This window comes from Oreochromis niloticus, linkage group LG4 (assembly GCF_001858045.2).
Source record: "Oreochromis niloticus isolate F11D_XX linkage group LG4, O_niloticus_UMD_NMBU, whole genome shotgun sequence".
In the NCBI taxonomy this organism is placed as follows: Eukaryota; Metazoa; Chordata; class Actinopteri; order Cichliformes; family Cichlidae; genus Oreochromis; species Oreochromis niloticus.
In genome coordinates, this window is record NC_031969.2 from 20,658,581 (window position 1) to 20,684,465 (window position 25,885).

The 25,885-nt window shown below is 38.6% G+C and overlaps 2 protein-coding genes across 2 annotated transcripts; one reads left to right on the forward strand and one right to left on the reverse strand.

Moving 5' to 3' along the window:
• Window positions 1-20,204: 20,204 nt before the first annotated feature.
• On the forward strand, window positions 20,205-22,220 carry LOC109201927 (dexamethasone-induced Ras-related protein 1). Its single transcript, XM_019357896.2, has 2 exons — window positions 20,205-20,584; window positions 20,699-22,220. The coding sequence occupies exons 1-2, from the start codon at window positions 20,314-20,316 to the stop codon at window positions 21,220-21,222; spliced, it is 795 nt and encodes a 264-aa protein (XP_019213441.1). The 5' UTR covers window positions 20,205-20,313; the 3' UTR covers window positions 21,223-22,220.
• Window positions 21,855-22,693, reverse strand: med9 (mediator complex subunit 9). The gene is made up of 2 exons (XM_019357898.2): window positions 22,534-22,693; window positions 21,855-22,330 (listed from the first exon to the last, which is right to left on the reverse strand). Exons 1-2 carry the CDS (start codon window positions 22,611-22,613, stop codon window positions 22,111-22,113), a joined length of 300 nt encoding a protein of 99 aa, XP_019213443.1. The 5' UTR covers window positions 22,614-22,693; the 3' UTR covers window positions 21,855-22,110.
• Window positions 22,694-25,885: the final 3,192 nt, after the last annotated feature.

The following is a 25,885-nucleotide window of genomic DNA, read 5'->3' on the forward strand; positions in this document are numbered from 1 at the left end:
TCGCTCAGGCATTTTGCTGGGGCTCAGATTAGTCACCACCTTACAAAAAAAGATGGATGAAAGGAAGGATGGATGGATGACCTAAGAAATCTTTCTTGTAACAGAAAAAAGCAGGTGAAGTACAAGGTTGATTTTTGCTTAAATTGTTCAGCTAAATATCCTTCCTTTTCTTAGACATGAGCAATTCATATATACATATTTTTTAACTGCTTGTCCGGTTTAGGTCTAGCACAGAAAATCTTCATAAAGTTTCTAACTTTGTTTTTAACTTTGAAAACCTTTTGGCTGTTTATGGACAAAGTCTCTGGCAAAGCCACCAAACAGGAAATGAGCTCTTATACCAGCAAATTTGATGTATTGGCTTGATCACGCTTCCTGAGGTTATCCACTACTAAGCGGCACTGCAAAAAAACAAAAACATGTTTTCCCTGTTAGAGCTGGTCCTGTAAATGTGTTGACATATTCTCAGCCTATCATGTCTCGCCACAATCTTTAGACAAACACTCTAAAAGGCTGGGAATGACTTATTTTTCTTTTTTTCCCCCCTTTTTTAAAAATCATTTTCAATCACTGTCTATCAAATATGGAGGCAAAGGGGACGTGAGGGTCATAACCCACACCCCATCCCTCCACACACACACACATATGTATATGTATTTTGTATAATAAAAACAAATAAAACTAAGGAACAGAAACAAAGACTGGGTATTCTCTGAATCGAGCAGGTTTTTTGCTGCGTGCCACCTACCACTAACTCATCTACATTTCAACATGATTATCCAGTGCAAGATGTACTCATACATAGACATATGGTTTATCATCTGTTTCATCTTCTTCCTATTGGAAATGACAAGTCAGAATGTTAAGATCTTACCTGCTGTTGCATATCACTGATAGAGATTAAAAGAGTCCTGACTGTGCAGTCCAAGTGGGTGGATGTCCAGAATGGTGAGTGGAAGATGACACTTTTCCTTTTGGTCTGAAGAATAGAAAAAATTATTCTGTCCCCGTTAAATGCAAACAAGAACAGTATGTGTCTTTCGTGTGTGCACTTGTGTTTGTGTTTATGTGTGTGTTTGTGTTTATGAGAAAGAGAGAGAGAGTCAGCTGTTGTAATTGGGAGACAGACCAAGAGGAAAAATAACTGTGCAAAGTGTAGAGAAGATGTGCAAAACAAGAACGCGTGCACACTCACAGATCAGACTGTGTTTAGCTAGCAGATTCAGGAGAGGGAACAGCTTGTCCAGTGTGTATGTGAGCACCCTTGTGTGTGAGCTTGTGTGTGTGTGTGTTAGCTGTTAGAGAACCAGATCTAGGCGTCCTCTCCTCTTAACCTTTTCCACTACAGGTTTTACTTTTTGGTCCAGGCCGTGCTAAGCACCTGGGATAATGTTCTGCTCTTTTAATTATGCTCTTGCTGTGATGGCCTTAGGTGGCATCAGGGTCTTGTGATATTGCCACAGAGCTAATGAACGTGTCTGCGGACGCTTTATTCCTCATTCTCACGAAAGAACAGAATGTGATGGACAAGAAAACGTCATTATATTTCTTTCTCCCTTGCACTCAAATTTCTTTTCATATACAAGCTTTATTTAAAGTAACTAACTAACCTGATAAACAATGAGGGTGAGAATGTTCAATTCCACTCTAATCTTGATAAATAGACATTGATAGAGGCCAAAATCCTTTATGTGGCAATGGTGTGCAATAGTGAATGAGCTTAATGTGTAAATTGCTCAGAATGACAGAAATTCAGGACACAATAAACTTCTGTTTCTGCTGCATCTTTGTTGAGATTGAGAGTTTGTTAAATAATAAAGATAGATTCAGCCAGCGTTTAGCAGGTAGATTAAACATTCAGTAAGCTTTTGAAACAAGGGGATGAAGGATGATTCACATAGTGTTTCTGTTTTTAATAATGGAAATGCATACCAGAAACAATAATCCTCTTACAGGTTTTTCTATATGCAGTCGTAATGGGTCACTGGGTCCGGCAAAAATAAACACACCCATAGAGCTCTATAAGGACAGGTGTGTCCTTGTCCTTGTACAGAGGGAGCACATGTATTGGATAACAGCCCTCCCTCCCAGCTGTTCTTGCAGCAGTCGTAGCTGAAACTCAGTGTCCAGGCCTCTCCTGTATATGTTCCAGAAGATGTATTGCCCTTTTTAGTCCTCGTCAGTGTTAATAAAAAATACCAAATGTGCCAAATTTAACTTGTGACACAAATAAACAGATAATCCAAAGAAGGATTTGGTGATTGTGGTTTCTCTTCAAGATTTTGTAATCCATTGCTCAACATTTTTGGAGAATTGCATACACATTCAACATAATTACACTCAGAATATACCAAACGTGTTGATTTTGAATCCACTCTTGGGACCTATAAAAACAATGCAGACTTATCTGAATTCTTTTTCTGCAAATAAATGATTTTTATGAGTTTTATTAGATATGTAGGCATGGATCTCACCTGCTCTCTACTAGAAATCTCTAATCAATCTCACTGGGATTCACTTCAGTTTTCATTGATGAACATGTAACTAAAAAAACAGCAAAAAAGGAATATGTATATTATACTAGAAAAAGTATTTTTACATTTTTTTCCCCAGATTTGATGGCAGTAATATTTAACTTTTGAGAGAAAAGTTTAGATCATGATCAAACATCACATTACTAGAGTAGACTGACCAACTTTAACTAATTTTTACTTTGCACTGATATCCATCCATCCATCCATCTTCTTCCGCTTATCCGGGGCCGGGTCGCAGGGGCAGCAGCCTAAGCAGAGAAGCCCAAACCTCCCTCTCCCCACCAAGGCGTTCCCAGGGCCAGCAGAGAGATATAATCTCTCCAGCGTGTCCTGGGTCTGCCCCGGGGCCTCCTCCTGGTGGGACATGCCCTTTGTACGGATATATATAGGAAAAAAAATAAAAAATATATTCTTAATTAAATTGAAGTTGTTGCCACAAATACAAAATCTGCTGTTGTTGAATTAGAGTGGGGTGAGAATGTGGTGCAGACGTTATTACCTTCTTCATCATCCATGCAGATCTAAACTAAGTGGTTTTATTAACATTTTAATAGTTGCTATTTATTCATGTGATACAGAAAAGTACAGAAAGTCCCTGGAAAGGGTTTTTACAGCATATCTTTTTCGTTAGAACTGAGATACCAAGGACACAAACAGGGATATACGGTACTCCCTGTGTTTGGAAATCAGCCTTGCTGTGAATGTACAGTCCTGTTACAGCACGTACACACGCATTAAGCCATTTTATTATAGCACAGAACAGGAAAGAATATTGACTTTCACATCAAGCGCTCAAAAATAAATCTATTTTCATTATAATCTTGCTGGGGGTGATATTTAATTTTCCATTATAGCATTAACGGCTGCAGTCATATTGACAGTTATGTAATCTTCTTTTCAATGTGTCTAATAAACAAACATAGAAAATGTCATAGTCTCTGCTCTCCTTTGATCTTCAAAGGCTTTGAGAAAATCGAAAAGGGATGGAGGTGCGACACCCGATTAGCTATTACAGGATAGCGAGACTAATCACATTTAAGTGCAACATCAAGCATATTCTTTTTTCCGTTGGTCTTCCTGCATCCCTTTAATCTAACACGCAGATTTGCTTTTACCAGCTTTACTAAACGACACAAATCAATTGTAGCTTAGCCTGTTGCATCTTCTCTTGTTAGACATCTGCCATTGAGTAATTTGCCATGTCAGCAGGTACCAGGGTGAGTGAGAATGAGGAAGCTGATATTTTGCTGTATATTCAGATTTGTGTCCATTAGTTCGTATTCTCTTAACCATAAAAATGAGTGCATGTTCATAAATATAAGGTCTGGGTATTAAATAACAAGACTGAGCTTAAGTAAGTCAGTAAGTCAAACCAGCGTTTTTTTAATAATCACATCTGGTACTGCATGTAAAAGGGTCAACAAGGTGGCGTGACGTAACACACAGAAGGAACAATACACTATTCAAAATTCACCCCCTGTGAATGACAACACCTGACTGCATTGCAGGTGATGCGTGTCATGAAGTGTTCTTCTGACACAGGCTGAACACGGAGTAATATCACAGAACAATTTCTTTGAAATGACATTTCCATGTAGGTGCAACTGAAAACTGAAGTTCAGTGCAAAAACGTGGTCTTTTCAAAGGAAAAACAAAAGGGGTTTAACTTTAAATTCTGGAGATTACTTTGAAAAGAGCATTGTTGAGTGCTTGATGTTCAGTGAAAGCAAACCGAGTAACGCATAGCCATCTTAGGAAGAAGGTCGTTTTAGAGCTAATTAGCATTAAGAGGACTTTAAGCATTGTTGTGGAAAATTAAGTTTATCTTTGAAGCTTCCATAGGAATTAAGACACTAAGTAGCAGTCAGGTGCTGCTAATGACATGCACTTGACATGACAGAACAATTAGAAAAAGACTGAACAAGTATTTTCTTGGAAGGGTTGTTAGGAGAAAGCTTCTTCTCGCTAAAAAGAACATAGCAACACAGCTTAGGCTTGCAAAACTGCACCATAAGACTTCTAAAACAAATGCTTTTGGACATATACGACCAAAGTGGAGATGTTTGGCTACAACACATAGTGCTACTTTGGGTGAAAACCAAACGCAGCATATCAGCACAAATACTTCAGCCAACTAATAAGCATGGTTGTTTTTGCAGTCACAAGACCAGGGCACCCTGTAGTAACTGAATCAACCACAAACCCCCTTGTATATATCCAATCAACAACAGAATGGCTCCAAAAGAAACGAATCAAGGTGTTGCAATGGCCCAGTCAGTGGTTAGTCCAGACCACAACTTGACTGAAATGCTGTGACAAGAGACTTTTGCATCAACTAATGCCCACCAAACTCAAAGAAATTAAGCAAACTTGTAAAGAACAGTGGGAGAAAATTCCTCCACAGTAATGAAAGAGATTGAACAATTCATACATATAGTTCCTCCTAGAGATGGTTCTAAAGGTTAGTGAGTAATGGGGTGGCTTTTGGGGGTTAAAGTGAGATTTGGCAGGTGGAGGAAAATAATGACTTAGAAATGAGTCATTCTTTTCGAACGTAATTTGTTTATTTTGAGGTCAAGTAGATGTTTCTTTGTGTGCAGGTGATGATCAGCTGACCTGTGCTGCTACACTGATGTTCACTACTCTTCAACAAACTATGAGCTATATGGCTGCTTTGTAGTTAAACAGATATGAAACTAGTATAAAGGTTAGAATTCGGTAAGGTCAGGGAATCTAATCAGCACCAACACCTTGAATTTAAATTGATGTCTGATAATCTCACTAGCAAGAGACCAAACAACAAGAACACCCTGCACTAGTCCATATGAATGCTGCCTAGTACAGATTTAAATGCAACTTTTGAGTAGCACAAAATTTGTACTCTTCAGTAAGCTTTCAAAGGGGTTTCACAAAACTCAATTTAGCTACAGATTATGTATAGCAGGGGTGGGGAACTCCAGGCCTCAAGGGCTGGTGTCCTGCAGGTTTTAGATATCACCCTTGATCAACACACCTGAATCAAATGATTAGTTCATTTCCAGGTCTCTGGAGAACTTCAAGACGTGTCGAGGAGGTCATTTAGCCATATAAATCAGCTGTGGTGGATCAAGGACACATCTAAAACCTGCAGGACCCTGGCCATTGAGGCCTGCAGTCCCCCCCACCCCTGATGTATAGATTCAATATCTGATTAAAAACTCTAAAATAATAAGTAGTAAGAATTAGTAGTAAGAATTAATGGTATAAAACATTTTTTGTGCGTTTTTGGGAAAATGATGAAAGAGTCAGATCCCTACTGTGATGGAGCATCCATGGCTATTTTCTAATAAGCTAAACTCTGTTTAACTTTTCAAGTACTTTAAGAACTATCAAGAAAATAATAAAAATCCACTTTAAGCAGTAATGAATTATTTCCTTCTCATCACAGCCACGAGAAGGTATTTCCAGGTAATACAGAGTTCAGCCAGAGACACGCCTGTACAACTTGTCCTTGGTAAGGCTTAAGTAGCCAGGTTCCCTGAGGTCAGAGAAAAGCTGGGTGCACGGGATTGCTCTTCTGGGATGCTGATCATTATCAGGCTCCATAAACATGGTGGGTCAATTTAAGATATGAAGGATAGCCTGAAAACAAGGGCCGCTATGACGCAGATCAGAATGAGATTGCTCTTGGGTTCAGGTGACAGCTCAGGTAGGCGAGTGCAGTGAAGGTCAGTATTTGCATGTGTGTATGAGGTCATGTAGAAATCTATGTGCATTTGTACATGAGTTATGTAAATCGCCCGTGTATGGTTGCACCTGTTCAACTCTGAGTTCAGTCTCACATTACAGAACATCAGTTTCTCGATAACGTTCATCCCTGGAGTCATGGTGCCAGTAATGCACTCAAAGCAGTGAGGGCCAATTATACATAATTAGCTCGGTGCAGCGGCAAGGCTAACAGGCTGCCAGTATTGACCAAGTCTGTCATTTTCTCAGTACACCCTGTCCTCCTGCTGTTGGTAATGGCTCTTCAGGGCCCAAGAGTTGCAGCTAGGCACTGACACACAGATTGCAGGACATGACCTTGTGTTCTATTGTTGTGCCACGTGGTCCAGACATAGTTGCTAAATTTAGCAACAACAACATGAGAGGAAATTCTATTTTGGTCATTTCCACACAGACAATGGGATTTGGACTTTTCACACCTTTTAATCTGTTTGAATAATCACATCTTCACTGCAATCCCTCCCTAGATTTGTGTTGAAATATTGAATGGTACTGTATGTGTATCTGAGTGCTCATTTCTCTCTTTATTGAGTTGTCCTTGCATTTATCATTAGACTGTGTGAATCAAGTGACAGAAGAAGGGCAGACAAGCAGAACTGTCCTTGCCTCTTTATTGCATAGCTCAGCAGCACTATCCTCTCCTGGCTCCAGGGTCAAAAATTCAGAGGCCAGGTTTAGATGAATAAACTATGAGCTCCATATGACAAACCGGGTGAAATACTCAACTTATTATAAATCTTATTATAAATCTTTTTAATCTTTTCAATCAAATCAATGAATCAATTACAGATACTCCTGATCTAAAGTCATTATGTATATAAAGAACACCTGCCCACAGAATCAGTTTCTGTCATTACAACCTCTCCACCATCATGGGCGAGACCAAAGAGCTGTCACAGGACATCAGGGACAAGACCATCAGGTGGAAGCTTAGGTCTTCCAGCGTAACGATGACCTAAAACAAACCACCAAGGCAACAAAGGAGTGGTTAAAGAAGAAGCACATTAAGGTCATGGAGCAGCCTAGCCAGTCTCCAGACCTCAATCCTATAGAAAGCTGGTGGAGGGACCTGAAATTTTGAGTTGTCAAGCAGCAGCCAAGCATCCTGAAGGATCCGGGGAGTTTCTGTAAAGAGGAGAGAAAAGTGTGGAAACTAGGTAGAAGCTACAAGAAACATCTTATCGCTGTGCTTGTCAACAAGGGTTTCTCCACCAAGTACTAAGTCACATTTTGCTCTGAGATCAAATACTTTGTTCACTCAGTAACATGCAAATCAATTCATAACTTTAATGTAATCTGTTTTTTCTGGATTTTTGATTGATATTCTGTTTCTCTCTCTGAGCAAAACTACAAATCAGCAGGCCATCAAACAATTATTTCTCCCACTGTATTAAAATTGTGAGAAAGGTCAAAGTTAATAATAGCTATAATAGCTCTTCAGGGTGGACAATGAATTTCCCAAGGCGCCACATGAGAAACCAATAAGTTTATTAAGAAATAAAGTTAATATTCTGAACTCAGTACTGCTCAATATTAATTTTATCTCTTTATAAGCTAGTTGGCGCTGCCCTCTACTGCAGCCCCAGTTTCTCATTTTCATTTAGGTTGTAAAGTGTAGTTGCTTGAATAAATAAAGAATAAATTTAAAATCAAACTACAGCACTTTCCAGTTTATTTTGTACTTTAAATCACCACCTTTTCTGCTCTCAGACAGCATTGGATCTTTTCACTGAATTTCAAGACATTTTAACATGTACCAGTGAGAAAAGTGCTGGTGTAGTTTAACAAATTATGATCTCTGATGTCAGATAAGCTATTTCAGGTCTGGTGTTGCGCATGTTGGCTCAGTTACACAGTCAAGAGGACACTTAGGTTAGAATAGAGTTGCTATTAATATTTTTAGCAGCAATTGTGCTTTTCCCACAACTGAGGCATAGCAGCCAAAATGTATTAATCTTCCCCAGAAAAAAAACAAGTTTTGTACAGTTTGTGGATATTCTAGGACATAGTCAAATAAAAGCAATGGTGATCATAACCCACTGGTGACATTAGCCATTTTAGAAAAAAAAATGCTATATTGATCAATAAAATATAACCTCACCCACTATAGTCTTTTTTTCTCACAACACTGCTTTTCTTAGTTTAGTCATAAGTTGATTACAAAAAATAAAATATTATGTTACTTCAATAAGCCCACCTGTTTTCTTCCTCTAGCATCAACAAGCAGCCATTCATCAACAGCAGGTTGTCCTAACGGGGTTGACGTGATCATGACCTAAATGCACTAAGTTGCTACAATGTAATTGGCTGATTAGGTATTTGTATTAACAAGTAATTGGACAGGAATACCTAACAAAGATGCTGGTGAGTCTGAAATTTCATTATGTTATATGGAGCATGCGAGTTCTTTAAACACTGTATGAACTAAAACATGAAATTATTTTCTGAATGACATTTAGCATGAAACAGTGGCTATATGGTTAACCCTTTCACACATAGTGGTCACTACAGTGGACAGCTGTTGTCTTGTATTTGTGTCAGTGTTGATGGTATTCTTGCACATAAACCACTACACTGGACACTGATGTGTCACATACCCTGCCACCCACTGGTCAGCCAATAGACGTACTACATGGCCATGTAAAAAAAACTGTTTGAAAAGTACATGTTTTAAAAAATGAAGTTCAAAAATCTTTTTTTCATGCCTGAAGATGAATAAAAATACTTCACAAAAAAATCCAGATTGTTGCCTGTCATAATTCATGCATGAAAGGGTTAAAAACTGAATGAGGTAAGAATTCAATATTCACTCTGCTTCTGCAATAAAAGAGGATCAAAGGTGAGAAGTCCGGTTGTGAACAGCAGGAGACAAACTTCTCATGCTGTGGACTAATTAGCTGGCTTGCAGCTGAGCTCTGAGGACAAACCTTCCTGTAATGCTTTGTGCTCTCACTGACCTGCTGTCAGAAGCCACTGACATTTTTTCTAAAGATGTTACTCAAATGAAATATGTCTTGCTCTATCGCTGTCCTGCAATCGCTATGTCTGGCTGCTTGAAATAAACCTTTCTGTTTGAATTGATACAAAGAAACACTAGTGAGCAGCCCAAAACAAAGGTGAGAATTGCTTTGACTCAGTAAAGTCATTACATCAGTGTAAATTTGTATTTTTGATGCTTTTTGGCTTCAGGAACCATGTCCTTGTGAAATACAGAGAAGCATGCACATTTTTGTTGCTGGTCATCCTGTTTGACTTACTATTCAAGACACAATTATTTGGTATTTCTAAAATGCAACATTCTGAAGTGACTCAGTGTTGCCTTTACTGGGTCCATCACTTCCAAATTAGACCTCCAAGTTATGGACTAAGGGCTATTTTCACCCATCACCCAGCTTTAATATCCCCCTACATGATTTCTCATATGATTTCATAGTTTTGTTGTTTGTTGATTGTTTTCTGCAATCACCATATCACTCTGAATAATCATAATATATTCCTCCACACAAATACATTAGAACTATGTGTTTTCAACTATTTTAAGTTTTTCACCCAGTCCAGGATTAATTTGTTGGGTTAATCTTATAACCATTGGAGCATGCTGTACATGAAAGGACTGCATATCCTTTTTTCATTATCCTGCTGAGCCCCAAACTTCTTAAAGGGCCTTAAGAAATCCAGCTAATACACAAGGTTCCACAATCAACTAGGATTACTCATACTTCAGGGGTGGCTTTCCTTTTTCCATTATGTGGGATAATTTCATATTGGTAATTCATCTAAATCAGCCACAAGAGACTGAAACCACAGTCTCTTTCCTGTGAGCCCAGGGCATTGTTTTTCATTGCACCTTTGTGTGTTAACTGTTCAAACACTTGTCAGGATTGATATATCTCTCCGATGTCCTTTCTTCTATGGTTGCAGTATTTCTACCCTTACATCTTAAAATGAAGTTACATCAGAATTTGAAGTAACTTTGCAGTTGTTTTGCCGTACCATGTATTGACGTTTTTCCGAGAAAGTAAATGCAATTCACTTTCAAACTTAAAGTGTAGACTGAATGTGTTTTACTGTAATTTATGTGTGCTTTGTGATGCGTTTGATACCTTCTTGTTTACACAGATAATCTCTCACACACACACACACACACACACATATCAGAGCTCATTAAGAGGGGTGAATTGTGTTCAACTTGAAGGCCACTATGCATGCCTGTGCATAATGCCTATGTAATTATTTGAAAAGAACATGCATATATGCCTGATTAGCTGAACAGTAGGAATATCCATGTTGGCTACTTAGTACTCGCCCTCTCACTAGCTTGTGAAATGGCATCATACAGAGTCCAAATGGGAGGCAATTAGACAGTGCAGGTGTAAACAAAAACAAAGAAGATGGCCAGAACAGACTGCTTAATCCAACCATCCATCCATGCATCCATCCATCTTCTTCTGTTCAACCAGCTGAAGGTCGTAGAGGGGCTAAAGCCAGTCCCAGCTACCACAGGGCAAAGGGCGGGGTAAATGACACCTGTGATAGGTCATCACTTATTGCAGCTAGGTATTCATGGTCACATTCATGCCTGTGGTCAAATAACCTAACCCATTCATGCCAATGGATTAAATGGAAGCCAGGTTATTTCAATACATGTCAACTTTTACATATAACCACTATGAATTCTTTTGGCTTTTGTTTAATAGTCAAAACTTTTATGTGATGATGGGGTTTTAATATTAACTGCAACTGAAAATCTAATATTACCGCCACATCACGAATGACTCTCTGGCACAAATGTGATCTCACATATCAGGCACAGTATTCGATGAGTGGGCTTTTATCAGGCTCGAGCATGACAAGGTGTGTGTTAAATGATGATGAACTCCGTGGCACACAACCTTTGGAGACTCACAGCTTAGTCAGCCTTGGAAAGCATTTAATAGTCATTTAGGTGTTAATGCTATCAGTGACCATTTTAGGCAAATGTATGCAAATATTGCTCTGGGGAAAAGCACATGGAGATAAAAATTAATAACCTTTTAAAATGAGTTGAACAAGAAAATATTTCATCTTCCCTTTCACAAAAATCTGTTAATAAAGGCATATTGAAAATAATGACATATAAAACCAACTTTTCATCTCTATAAAAAGAAACAGATTAGGAAACCTAATCCCTGCATATATCACACCTTCAAATCAAATTAGGTTTGTGTGATTAGAAACTCCTCAAGTTCAAAGCAGCAGAGGGAATGTGTCCTTTTCAAACCTTTGGTGTTTAGGCTGTGGCATTCTCTGTTGTGTGGTGTTATCACACTCATTTGTAAAGAGCTGTAAGTCACTTAGAAAAAAGGCTAAATTAGTATTGATCACACAAGGTATTTATAGAGTTCTGCAAATTATTATAAATAACTCACTCTATGCAAAAAAAAAGAAAGAAAAGAAGGGAAAAAACAATTTGCCCAAAACATATAACTCTTTTCTCATTATTAATGCAACTTTTTCCTCAGAGTATTTGAGTCTTGTGACATAGTGTAATGTAATTTTACACAGAACCCAGGTTGTACACAACAGCAGCTCAGGTACCCGGTGGGAGTTTATGTAATATTTGCTGTGCGTACGTGTGTGTGCCTGTGGGTTTGGGCGCTCACAGAGGGGGTTAAATGTTGACATAACAACCTGGAGGGTGGCTCAACTGATTTTATTACAATTTGGTATTACAAGGGAGCCTACGTGAGTGTGTGAGGTGAGGTTAAATATATTAATCCTTGCTAAAGACTTGCTACCTTTCTCTCGTTCCTTTCTTCTCCCCTCCTGCTCTTTAGAGAGAACTATTACAGTTACGTAAACAGTGCTGCAAAGGGCAGCAGCTCACTGACGTCTAAGGTTGAGCATTTATAAGATCACTCCGTGTAGACACATCCACTAACTGCACTGCTCATTGAAGTAATACAAATTTGGAATTGACAGTTGCCTCTGATACAAGTCGGTAGAATGCATCACGGAAAAACTCAAGAAGTACCTCAAGCCAATTTTCCAAAGAGTGCACTGAGCTCCTTTGTTTGCAGACAAAACTCACAAGAAAACAAATTAACTTATGTTAAGAGTATCAAATTCAGCAAGGAATTGGAGTAGGACAGCTAGATACTACTCTTTCCCTAACAAACATTAAATTGTCCACATCAAATAAAACTTATATATATTCTCTTCTTTGTCATGATAAAGTAATCTTCTTCCCTGGTACCCCCGAAAGCCCACTGTGTTGTTTTACTTTGGGCAACAACCCAGCTAGTAACTACACAGATATATGGTGATTTTAATCAGTTCAATTCAGTTTTGTTTAAAAGCACCAAATCTCCACAACAATTTCCTCAAGGTGACATAAACACCCTATAGCAAGAATCCAAAACAAGAAAATGACACCATTTGAGCAAGCACTTGGCAACAGTAGGAAGGAAAAACTCCCTTTTAATAGGAAGAAACCTCCGGCAGAATCAATATATATTTTAGCCATTTTATAGCTGAAATGGCTAAACATTTCACAAAGATAAAGAAACATTAACATAGAAACCTCGTATTTATTCCTTTTTGGTCTCCATCAACTTTATAACTAAGCAAAATGCTTTATATTGACCTTTAGTTCCTAATTTTAGATAACAATTGGTGTTTGGCAGCATGCAGAGCAGAGATGGGCAATTAATTTTCCCAAGGAGCAATAAGGGAAACTGCAAATGTTCTGGATGGACCCAACACTATGCTGAACTGAATTCTGCTCAATATTTTATCTCTTTATAAACTGCTACTTATAAGAGTATATGTTATAATTAGGCAATGAAAATGTGAAATCTGTCATAACCAGTGGAGCAAGCAGGATTCAAATGCAGGACTTATGGGAGAGGTTGCTGGTCCAAACACAGATATATTCTCTCAGAAACTCTCTCAGGGTCATGCTAAGGTTTTCTGCGCAGAGAAGAAAACAGCTGAATACCAGTTTTCACAGAACAATACAGAGCCAAAATATAAACACAAGGAACCGGCTTCACTAACCCTGTGAGTTCAATGCTCAGGTGATGATGGAAGGATTTCCAGTCATCCACGACAAACAGGTGAGCTCTTCATCTTCAGGTGCACAGGAACAAAGGGTGGGGAGGCAGAAGGAATCCTGTCCCTGAAACACAAAGGCATGGTTAGGTCTTCACACAGATACACATGAACACACACAGAGAGAAAGGAAGAGCAACAAAGAGAAGATGAAACAGCACAGGAGGACAACCAAACACAGAAAAGGCCTCACAATTTCATCAAAATTCCTAAAATTAATTATGAGCAAAATGTGCATGCTTTTGCAAAAATTCAAAGAATTTCAACTTTATAGAAAGTGCTATTGCCGTTTTATTTGTAGTTTATTTCTCAGTCTTCAGTTTTTCAGTTTTTTTTCTTGTTCAGTTACAGAATTCGTGTCTGTTTCAGCTTGAGAAAGTGAATTGCAGTCGGGTTTAGTGTCTGAGGTGGAAATGAGCAGGGCGGCAGACGGGTTATCATCACCGAGAGAGGATCTGTATATGGATTTAACTTTATCGTAGGATATCACCGCTCTTGTCCAGAACCAAGAAGAAAAAGTCAAGTCCTTGATCCACTTTATCATTGTTACCATTCTCCTGGAGAGGGGTGCTCTTTTTTTCTCAGGTAATATTAGCGTGACAGAGTTCATCAAACACTCTTTGGTATACTCTCCAGAGAATGGCTCACTGCTTTTAGTGATTTTGTGGGTAATCACAAAGCTGGTGTTGACAGCTCCATCTCAGGATGTGTAAAGCTTGGTTAAAAATAAGTCCTTGTTACTTTTCCAGGTTTGCTGGCAAAGGTTCAGATGTCACTATCGGTCAAGTTGTTGTATTTCTCTTCATGGGTAGTCTCATAATGGTGATTCAAACTGTTAAACACAGCAATCTCCACAGAATAAGCACTCAACCTTACTTCTGATTTCAGCAGGTAAATATTTAGAAGTCTATGTCTTGATAAAAACTCTACATTGTGCTTCAGTCTTTCTTTGCTTTTAGTGTGAGTTCAGATTTTTCAGGCCTACAAAACTCACATTTAATAAAAGTCATTTGTATTGCATTTACACTGAAGTTGTATTCACAGATTTGCATGTGTATTTTTTTTTTTCTTTGAAATCCACCTAACATAGGCTGGTCAGGGACAACCAAAGGGTCAGATGTGGCCTGCAGTCTGGTGAAGAGTGTTTATCTGAGCTATTTTTAAGAAAATAACTCAGATAAACAGATTCTGGAAACAGGGTTCAGGATAAGTGACACTGAATTAAAAAGGCAAAATTGGAATGCAAAGCATTGATGTGAACTTACTTAAAGACTGACTCTATATTCTCACCATTTTCTGTGTTTTATGTCAGCTGATGAGCATTTGGGATTTATTCCAGCCTTTACTGTTTTTTAAGGGAGTCGTAATAATTGTGACCTGAGAGAGAGTCTAATGTTTTATGGTGGGTTCAGGTCTTTAGGTGCACATAATGAGATATGTCTGTCTGTACATTTACTGCCATGAGGAAAATAACCACCAGACAAGACAATTTCCAGGTCAGATGGGTCAAAAAACACAAACCTTTTGAACCACTGTCTGTTCAGTGTATGTGAAGTCATTAACGCCAAATCACTGATTACTCACAGAGAGAAGCTGAAGCTACATTGCTGATAGAACAAGTTGTTCCGTCCTCGTGGACATCTCTCAAAAGGATATAATTTTCTTGTTTTATTTCCCTCTTAATGTGATGTCCCGCGAAGTCATTAAAACAGTTCACTAAATGCCATAAACACTGGTGTTTTCCTACTTATGACTGGCAGCCATAGGGAGATGTTTTGTTGTTTCATATTTACAACCGCATGTTCTACGTCATGCAGAGAGCACGACATCAGCTTGCATGTTGTTGTAGATAATAATGTGGTTGACAGATTGTTAGATTGTTCAAACATGAAGGTGGCTGGCAAACTAAACTTGCACTGAGTCCGGTGCTCTGATTGGCTCTGAAATATGAAGCTTTTGTACTGGAAATCACAGGCCCCTGTTTCATTCAACAGGTTTTCTCTAAGATAGCTTGGGCTGACACGCAACAGTCCCAAGCCTCACGCCATGTAAACACAGTTTGATTCTAGTATTAAAAAAAACAACCAAATGACCATCTTATAATCATCATCTTATGATTGTCGTTTCTTGCAGGATCATTAGCACATTGCTACATATTCATCTTTGGGGGGGGTTTTGCTGAGTGAGTGACTCAGCAAAAAAACTGTTTCTGTATTTTCTTTTTTGCAAGTAAACTGAGTTGAATTTCATGGATAAATGCACAGTACTTTTATTGGAGTATGCAACCTGTTATTTTGCAAAATGGAAGTTTTGAAATGGAGGGGGGAAAATTGATCAAATATATCTGATGGGTCTTTGAGGAGCATAAAGAGCTTCAGAAGCCTTTAAAAATAAAATTTAAAAAACCTGCAGGCCCAACCATAATAACTCATATCTGTGCTAAATCAACTGTAGTCCTGTAGTTCTTTTTCTTCTGTTTTCAATAACCCTATGCATAATGGAGTGTGCATGAACTGCTTTGTGGCACAATTGAATGAAAGATTTTATCTAAATCTGTGTTTTGATGTCATCTCATCCAATGCATATATAGATGTGATTGTCCAAATATCAATAAAATGAAATTTCAGAACTCTTTTGTGGGGATTTCTAAGGATGATTAAGGATGACTGCAAAGTTAATATTGATGTATGTCAAATATAGGAAATTTTACTAGTAATTTTTTTAAAAATTGCTTTATATTTGGGGGGTTTTGGTAGTGCTGCAGTGGTTTGAATCAAGGCTGACTGGGGCTCTGTGTGGATGTTGCATGGTCTTCCTAAGCCTGTATGCTCTCCATGAAACAGACCTGCTTCATGCCACAAGTTCATTAGGTCAACTTGGGATCCTAAATTAGCCGTAAGTCTGAATGGTTGTCTGTCCCTCTGTGTTAGCCCTCTGACAGATTGGCAACCTGACCAGGGTAGACCTCGCCCCAGAGTTATTCCTGAGCTTCTTAGCCTTCAAGGGCAGATTAGTCATACAAGTCAATACGAACCGACTCCATCTCTTTCCACCAACACACTCATTCACACAATTATGTACACACATGTTCATATTCTTGTCGAGAATTAATTAGTCACTAAGTAAATGTGTGTTATGCATGTACACGGCCATAGAAAAGAAAGAGGATGATGACATTGTGCAGAAAATGTTAGTGTTCTGTGTGTTACGAAGTTTCCAGCGTAGGGAGTTTGATTCTACAGAAGTAGCTGCAGTTTGTGAAATCAGCGAGAGTGCTTAGGCTTCCTCTTATATATAACATCACAAATGAGGTCAAGCCACAAATCACAGTGAAAAATATCTGCAGCTCCTCTCAGGAAAAAGACTCAGACTGTGTCACCACCGTCTGCCGCAACTGTGTTATCAGTTTTTATGGTGTTGTCATTGACAAAAATAAGGACACTCGAAATTCTATTTTTCTTAAACTGGACTGGTTTCTTCACAATAAAGCATGCACTTAGTGCGCCTATTCAGATGCCCAAAATAACATCAAAATGTAGGTCTGTTGTGAAGAGTTCAGTCCTCTCACCAGACCAAAATAACACAGTTTTGTTTTCACATTGCCTATAAGGCATTCTGTCCTCATAGAGAATCACACTATCTCTTTTTTCCCTTTTCCTCTGTGTTCTCTTTACTAATTGATGAAGGCAAACATGGCTGAGAAGGAAATGAGCCTAATGTGTATGACTGGCCATGGTCTGAGTGGGCTGGAGCTGGTGTGTTTACTCTACCGACAGCCATGTAGTCAGGTCAGTGCATGCGGCTCAAGTTTTATGACAAGAGTAAAAACACATGCAAAGACATGGTGCCTGAAAACACATTATAATGTTCTGTGTGTTCTAGGACTGACCCTGTCCTAGCTCTTAGGTGAGCAGCCTGGGTCTGTGTATCTGTCATTGAGCTTCAAGAAAATTCACTGTGAAAATGTTGATGTTTCTTTCCGTCTGGCTAAGCAAATAAGCTCTGCCGGCTCTGACCATGACCCATTCAATGTCAGCTTTTACCAAGAAATGAAATGATTTGTTAAATGTCTATTATGAAATACACATTTCATTATGAACTTGAATTTATTATGAACTTACTGAGTTGCTTAACAAAATCATTGGTTAATGCTTAAAGACAAATCCTTACTTATCATATTTAAGGTAAAATCACATCTCTTGCTTCTCACCCAGTGTCAGCTGGGAAAGGCTTTACCTGACATCTGATGTGCCCAATCAGTGGATGAATGGGACAGCATCACAACTTCTAGAGAAACAGGGCTGTTGAATTGAAATCACACGGCTCTTTCGGAGTCTGATCGTGAACAAATGCTTGATAAGTATATCATGACATGAACAGAAGAGACGACTGCTGACCTCTGAAGAATGTGACCTATATCAGTCCGTATTCAGACAGACTGTGTACAAACTCTGTACAAATGGAAAAAAAATTCAAGAACATTGCGCTCCAGGCATGACTGAGAGTGCATAGTCTGTGAGGTCACAGGGACCCAAGGTAACTTCTATAGAATGTCTCGCACAGGCTAATGTTCATATTCACCATTGTTATTCAGTGGTGTGCATGGCGGGCTATAAGGAAACAGATACTCCTCTCACAAAAAACCCCAACTACCCAACAGCAAATCCCAAGAAAGTGCGTCATAAAGCGAGATGCTGAGAACCCTCAGAAAAAAAATCATAAAAACAGATTGCCAAAGATAAATAAAGATTATATTTTTAAATAGCTGAGTCAAAGTCCTGGTATCAGTCCAGCAGAAATGCAGTGGAAGTAGTTAAAGTAAAAAGTTAATCAGAAAAAAGCCAACCAAACCAAGAAACATCAACATCTTCCAGTGTATTTACATTCCTCATACCATCTATTTTGGGATTATATGGAACTATAATATGCAGAAATATTTTGATGCAACTGTAATTACTTAATCAGAACTCTTGAAATCAACAAGAATAATCCCCTGTGAATAAAAGTATTTAATATCCCCCATCGTATTTTCATGCAGGCCTTTTTATTGAAGCCTAAGCCTGGACAAGCTATTCCTCACGTGTCATGTTATACACATCACTGAGAACACACTGGCTTAATTACTGACCAATAGTCAAGGGTCTAGCACTGTTCACTCCAGCCGGGTTACACAAACCCATCACTGAAGCACTGAACAACCAGGCTTAGCTACACCTATCTGATTTCGTTCCTGCTACCCCACAGAATGCTAACAAAGGTCATTAGTATTTGCAAGTTTTAGGATTTGTGTGAAATGAAGGTAAATATCTAGACTTGTGCCTATAGGGTAAAATATAATTTATTATGTCAAGCATATTTGGGCAACAAGACTGAATATGTCAACACTGTGAGCCCTGGTGACAGCTGTGTCGCATCAGCTTAATGAAGCTACACTCATATATGAAATGAAAACTTAAGAGTTAAAAAAAATCAGTTTATATATAGACTGAATTTCTAAATAAAATAAAGATTCTAAATAGATTATTAGTTTGATTATCATTAGTTTTTAGCGTTATGCAGAATTATTTGGTTTTTTACAACTTTTGTCATATCATATTACTACCTGCTTATAATTTACTGACTCTTTAATTTGAACTTTTCTGGCTACTATTTTAAAAAGTACATAAAACTGTTAATGTATTAAAAAAAAAAAACAACAGCAGCAACATTTGTAAATTAGACAAATCACTGTCACAAATCTGAAAAAATAGAGGAAATTAAGTATAACAAAAGTAAATTGTTTACACAGTAAGTACCCTAGTGAATAGTGACACATAGTACGAGCAATTCCAGACAACACCCAATACTTTCTTCCTTTCTTTCTTGAATCCTCTCTACAATGATTCCCAGGTGAGAAGACAAGTGAAAGGTGATAAGAGATTAAACTGGTAAAGTGGATAAGCAGAGTCTGAGTCACAAACCGAAGGCTCTATCTTGGGCTGCTTCGATTAATACCTAGCAAAAAATCAATAGAAATTGGACTCGATGGCTTGCAGCGCACCAGTTACACCCAGCTGTAGCCCACTTCAGCTGGGTACCTGATGAGTACGTGTGTTCAAAATCTTTTATGTAGCCTGGATTACTTGCATTTGTGATGATCTCACAACCTAAAGATATTTAGCAACACAAATAAACACGTAATTATCTTCTAAACAGGCTGACACACAAGGTTGTTCATGCGGAGGAATATAATGACTAAAATCAAAATCCCCCCCCCCAAAATCCAGTCACCCCTTTGACATAAGCGTGTATCACTGCGCCCCCCTCAGTTTCCCTAACCTTGTTCCAGCTGTTTTCTGCTGATATACAGTCTGTTTACTCACCAGTGGTAAATGAGAACAAATAAAGCTTTTGTTTGCAAGAAATTTGACTTCTGTCTGAACTGCCCGAGCTTGGACTGTGTGGTTGCATACTCATATGAGGTTAATGCTTTAAAGGCAGTAATGTCATTGCAGTCCCATGTCTCGTTATAATGCACACACTGTGAATAAATGTGTGAATAATTAGATTGCCTTTTCTAGATTTGTATAAAAAATGTGAAGAAAAAAGTAAACGAAATGTGTGAAATTAGGAATATTTGATGGCGAGACTTTAAAACAGTTAAGCATTATATCTGAAAACAAACTCGTGTTTTCTTTTGATGAGCGGTAGAAAGGGCTGACGCACAAAAACAGTACTAATTCCAGGTCTTGCTCCAGCTCTGAGAGCTGTAGGGTGACGCATGACGCACCGGAGGCGCGGCAAGCCTTCTCCATAAATTCCCAGCCTGCTCTCCTCTGGCTTCAGACAGAGAGCGAGGTTAGAGCCCTCACATCACTGACAGGATTTTTTAAAGATCGCTTTGACAGAGCACCATTTGCCAACGGGTGCATCTGCTGCAATCATGATTAAGAAAATGTCACCGCCCGAAAACGAGTTCGACATCCCGGCCAAGAATTGCCATCGGATGGTGATTCTGGGCTCCACAAAAGTTGGGAAGACAGCCATAATTTCTCGGTTTCTCAACGAGAGGTTTGATGACCAGTACACGCCTACTATCGAGGACTTTCACAGGAAATTCTACAGTATCAAGGGAGACGTTTACCAGCTGGACATTCTGGACACATCTGGGAACCATCCCTTCCCAGCAATGAGGAGGCTTTCAATTCTTACTGGTGAGTTGAATTTTGCAGACACGTGAAGCTTTGACCATGCATTTAATTAATTACAGTCAAATATTGTTATTGTAATTTTTATTTGATATTCAAACCTTCTCTTGTGTTTTCCAGGTGATGTGTTCATCTTGGTTTTCAGTCTCGATAACCGAGACTCCTTCCAAGAGGTGCAGCGCCTGAAGCGCCAGATATACGAGACCAAGTCCTGCCTGCGAAACAAAACCAAGGAGAACGTGGACGTCCCGCTGGTCATCTGCGGCAACAAGTGTGACAGGGACTTTTACCGTGAGGTGCAAGAGGATGAGATTGAGCAGCTGGTTGGCGGGGACGAACATTGCGCATACTTTGAAATCTCAGCAAAGAAAAACACCAACGTAGACCAAATGTTTCAGACTCTCTTCACCATGGCCAAGCTGCCAAACGAAATGAGCCCCGACCGACACTGCAAAGTTTCCCTCCAGTACTGCGAGGTTCTCCACAGGAAGTCGTTCAGAAACAAGAAGTGCAAGGACGGGAATGCATATGGAATAGTGGCGCCGTTTGCACGAAGACCAAGCGTGCACAGTGACTTGATGTACATAAAGGAGAAAGCTGTAGGCGGCAGCCAGGCCAAAGAGAAAGGCTGCATCATATGCTGACAGTTCATTTGCCAGTTTGTGAAAGACTTTTCTGTGAGGGTTAGGAGCCGTGGTGGATAGCCAGTTTACTGACAAGGAATATGTAAGCCCATAAACTGACACAGTGGTGCAGCCTAGGCTGAGACTTGTGAACTAGCTCGGCTCATAAATCTCTGTGTAGTGCAGTAGAAGCTCTGAAAATGCTGTAAATCTGTCTCTATTTTAGCTTTCTAAGAGCAGCATTTGAGGAAAAAAGAAACATGTTTACACTTCACTGTGCTTTTTCAACCATGGTGAAACTTGATTGTTGCATTATGATCAAATTTAATGCTAAATGTGTATTTATTGTCTACCCTGACTTTTGCATATGAAAGAAAATAAAACTTGTTACTTTTATAGTCTGCCTCCCCCTTCTTTTTCATTTCAAGCAAATCTCAAAGAAGTTGCATTAAACACAACACGGCTTCACACTCTTCCCGGATTTCGGCTTCCCTTAACTGGAAAAATGTTCTCCATCTATTAAAATGCGGAACTTGTTACATCATCCTGTCACGTCACAAACATGCAGATTAAAACTGCAAGAAGCCCTTAAGAAGCTCACCATGGTTCATAGTCTGTTTTTATCTATTCCGAATAACCTTAAAGGGCGAAGCTTATATAAAATACAATTTATTACAAAGTATCAATATCATGGGATTCAAAAAAGTGAAAATCCCAATTTAATACAAATATCATATAAACAAATTTGCACTGTGATAACACAAATAACAAAGACAAGTTCAAAAACATGTTGCAGTCCGACACAATTGAAGAAAAGACGGTTATTATTTCAATGTCCATCCGGTGTTCCTGAATCACGCCACCTCCACTCGCTTCCTCCATACTGCGTGCATACAAAGTCTTTTAGTATCATGATGCTTTGGGCACATCAAACATGCAGAGACTTTTATATTTCTGCAGCAGCTGGTTCTTCGTGCGGACCTGTTCCCGCAGCGTGGCCAGCTGCTGCTGCTGCTCCAGCGGACTGCTGTCTATCCCCGGCATGTTGGAGATCTGCTCCCGAGCCTCCTGGATCTTTGCCTTTAGTTTACCAAGTTCTTGGAGGACATCCTGGTTGTCTTTGTCCATGCTTTAAGCAAATGGGGAAAAAGAAGAGGGCGTCATCCGTCTGCTTTGTTATTGCAGACACTTAACATTTTTAGCTATCGACATTAGCTTCAGCTAACACAGCAAACAAGCATAGCAACTCCACCAAGCGACTGACACAAGCAAGTGTTGCCCCGCGCATACAGCACACAGTGTGACAACACACGAACCAATAAATACTCTTACCATTTAATAATATCATGAACTAAAGGCAGCAGAGAGCAGTCATCGCTCTCTTTGTCAAGCTTCGCCTGAGCTGTCGCCATCGCTCTTCCCCAGCTTCCCGACGCAGATTGTTTACGTCAGGCACAAACCTGATGACGTCACTACACTCGAATTGTAAAAAACTAATAGAAATATTTATTTCTGTTCATTCGACCTTTTCGCGATATAGTGCTACATTTTGTAATTGGGTGGATACGCACTGTGTACTGTACGTATTTTCTTCGTTTACCTGGATCAGGGGTGTAAAACATAAGACCAGAACCGGCTGGCAAAGACTGCAATCCGGCCCACTGGATGCTATAAAAAGTGTGAATGAGTGTATATTTTTTTTGACTTTTAAAGTTATTTTAAAAACTTTTGCATGCCCCCCCCGCGCGCGCCAGAATAAATACATAGTGTTTTACACATTTACATACAAATTTTACACTTTTGATACATTTCTTTCATTTACTACAGCAGCATTTCTAAAACTGTTAAAGTCGCTCTTCTTTTTCAAATATTAAGATATCGCTGTGATTAAATGTGCAGTTAATTCGCTGGTAGAAAGGTTCACCCCACTTAAGATAAAAGTGGGCTGCATGTGGGCCACAATATAAAATAAGTACATTCTTGACCTGGAGTTCATAAACAAACACACACACATTTACAGAAGGTATTTTTGCGTGTTTTTTTGCTATACAAGTCCAGGTTGTGTGTAAAACTCATGAAAATAAAGTAAAAAAAAAAAAAATAAGTAAAAAAAAAACAGGACAAAGAAGAAAAAGAGCAATGAATGAATGAATGAATGAATGGACATGCAGACTACACAGGTAAAGTGAATCACACTGAAAGACAAAATAGAGGAGATTAGTTTTTCATTAAAATGTTTGAAATAAATAAATAAAAAGGCAGAATGAACATTTTGTCATTCCTTTTGCTGATTTAGGCTCTCTTTTGCGCACCTAACGGACTATGAAAACACAAAAGGGAATTTTGACCTCAAGAGATATAGGCTGAAAAAAGCTGAGGAAGAAAGGATGTCAACATCATTTTTCTTTAAAGTGTTTTCATTGAATTCATTACACAGCATCAAGGAAACGAAGGTGCTGTATTCTCATCTTGAGCCTAAGGTGTTAAAGTGGCGGTTAGCCTAAAGCTAATTAGTAGGGCTAAAAATGAATACAATTTGTCCTTCTTGTTACAAAAAAAGTAGAAAATGAAAGTAGCACATTAAGGGTTTTACAACATACATCTAAGATTTCCTCAAATAGATAACAAGAGAATACTAATCCTCTTGTTTCTCTGTCTCTCTCAGTCATTTTTAAGCATGTGTGCCATGAGGTATTTGCACAGGCCTAATATGAATTTCTATTTTAAGAGAAACCCATGAAACCTATTTTTTTTTTCCCTACTGTTTATGCTAAAAACGTTCCCCGGGTGTTTTTTTATTATTTTGAATGAAACCCACGACAGCACGCACTGGCCCCTAAATAAGCCCCAGATAATCCATTAATACACCGAGCAAACAAAGCTGACCTGCAATGAGTGGGAAAATTTGCTTCACATCCCAATACCTAGCAACCTGAAACATCTATATCGGCAGTAAATGCAATCTACTATCCCTACAAGTGTGACACATGTCATGCATGTTGAGTGAAGCATGGCAACCCATATAAACTTTGACATGCACAAATATAATCTAATGGACTACAATATGTCCTACTGCATTTATATTTTACAGATAACTGATGTGGTGTATTCAGGTTATAGAGATTAATGCAGAATAGTGGCATTCGATAAACCTAGAAAACATGATGTAATCAATACCTTTTTTAAATAAATTGTCATGGCTGTGCAAATATAAAACTAATCTGTCTTGTCTTCCCTTCCATTGACCCATATTCCTGGGAGATTAGTCACCAGCAGGTCTCTGTGTTGGTCATTAGCCTCATTGGCTAATGACCAGTGACCAACCTGATATCTTCAATGATTCTGCAAGAGACTCATCTAGTGTTTAACTAATGATAGAAAAACGAGTTAATAGAGACCCTTGATAAACAACATCACAGCTCATAATCTGCACTTAGATGTAATTAAGAAATTTGTGGTTTCATTTAAAAAACAAAAGCTCAGTAGTCTATGCTATAGCTGGTTAAATTATGTGGAATCAATTCTATCTCTTTATCTGATCTTCTAAACCCTGCTGACCTATATTTTTCATGGCTATTTGTTTTCATCAAAGCTTAATTTCAGCAGCTGCTCCCTTCCTCTTCCCTTGCCTGGCACACTCATTACCCACACCTAGTAAACACTATAAGGAAGCATTCTCATTAGTCACTGCAGCAATGAGACCACCTCTGTGACACAGCCAATGAATATTTAAGATCATCTTTATTAAGATTTAACTTCACATTTAGATGTGCAGCTGAGGAAACATTTTCTCTCATGCCTCACACTGTGTGGCATCACTGAAGATCCTACCAGAAGCTCAGTCCTCACACTAATTTCCAGTATGACAGAGTGTTACATACTGCTCAAACTTACATGAGTTAGTACAGGTGACCTAGATTGAGTTTGTAGGGCATTATGTTCCCTAAGTGTTTTACCATTGGGTCATAGGGAAAGCTCTGACACCTCACATTAATACATTTTAAAAAGCAGGTCATTTTGTGACCCAGCATTATTAGAAAGGTATGAAAATATCCCAACGGCTACAGTAGAGAGAATAAATATCACATTATTATATGAACACAAGAATTTAGTTCATTGACTTTATTTGACTGAACATTTTTTATTTGTGGTGTGGTCTGGTTTTTAGGCTTCTTGAACATTAGTGACATCGTCTTTAGTCCTGTTCTTGATACTCAAGTGACTATTCATTCGGAGAAAACAGTGACAGTGATAACATTAAGTGAAAAGTATGAAAAGCATTCAGAAATGAAACATTTTAATTATGATTTATATTTTGTTTTATTGTAATTGGCCTACTTTGCATAAAACTGCAAAATCAAATACCTGTTGTCAACCCCTCGAGGTGCAACTGAAAATGTTAAGAAAATGTTAATACATTTAAGGAAAATCCATGTTAAATATTTATTTTTTTAAATTATGGATTTTAAAAATGCTTCTGTAATCAATCTAGTCATCAGTTTTCTTCTATTTATCCAGTTTAAGGCTGAAGCCTATCCAAGCTGCCAAAAGGTGAAATATGGAGTACCCCCTGAATAGCTCACACTCTACTGCAGGGCTAACAGAGAGAACAATGTGGCAAATTTAAAATCACTATTAATGTAACCCCATGCATGTCTTGCATGGACTGTGGGATAAGGCCAAA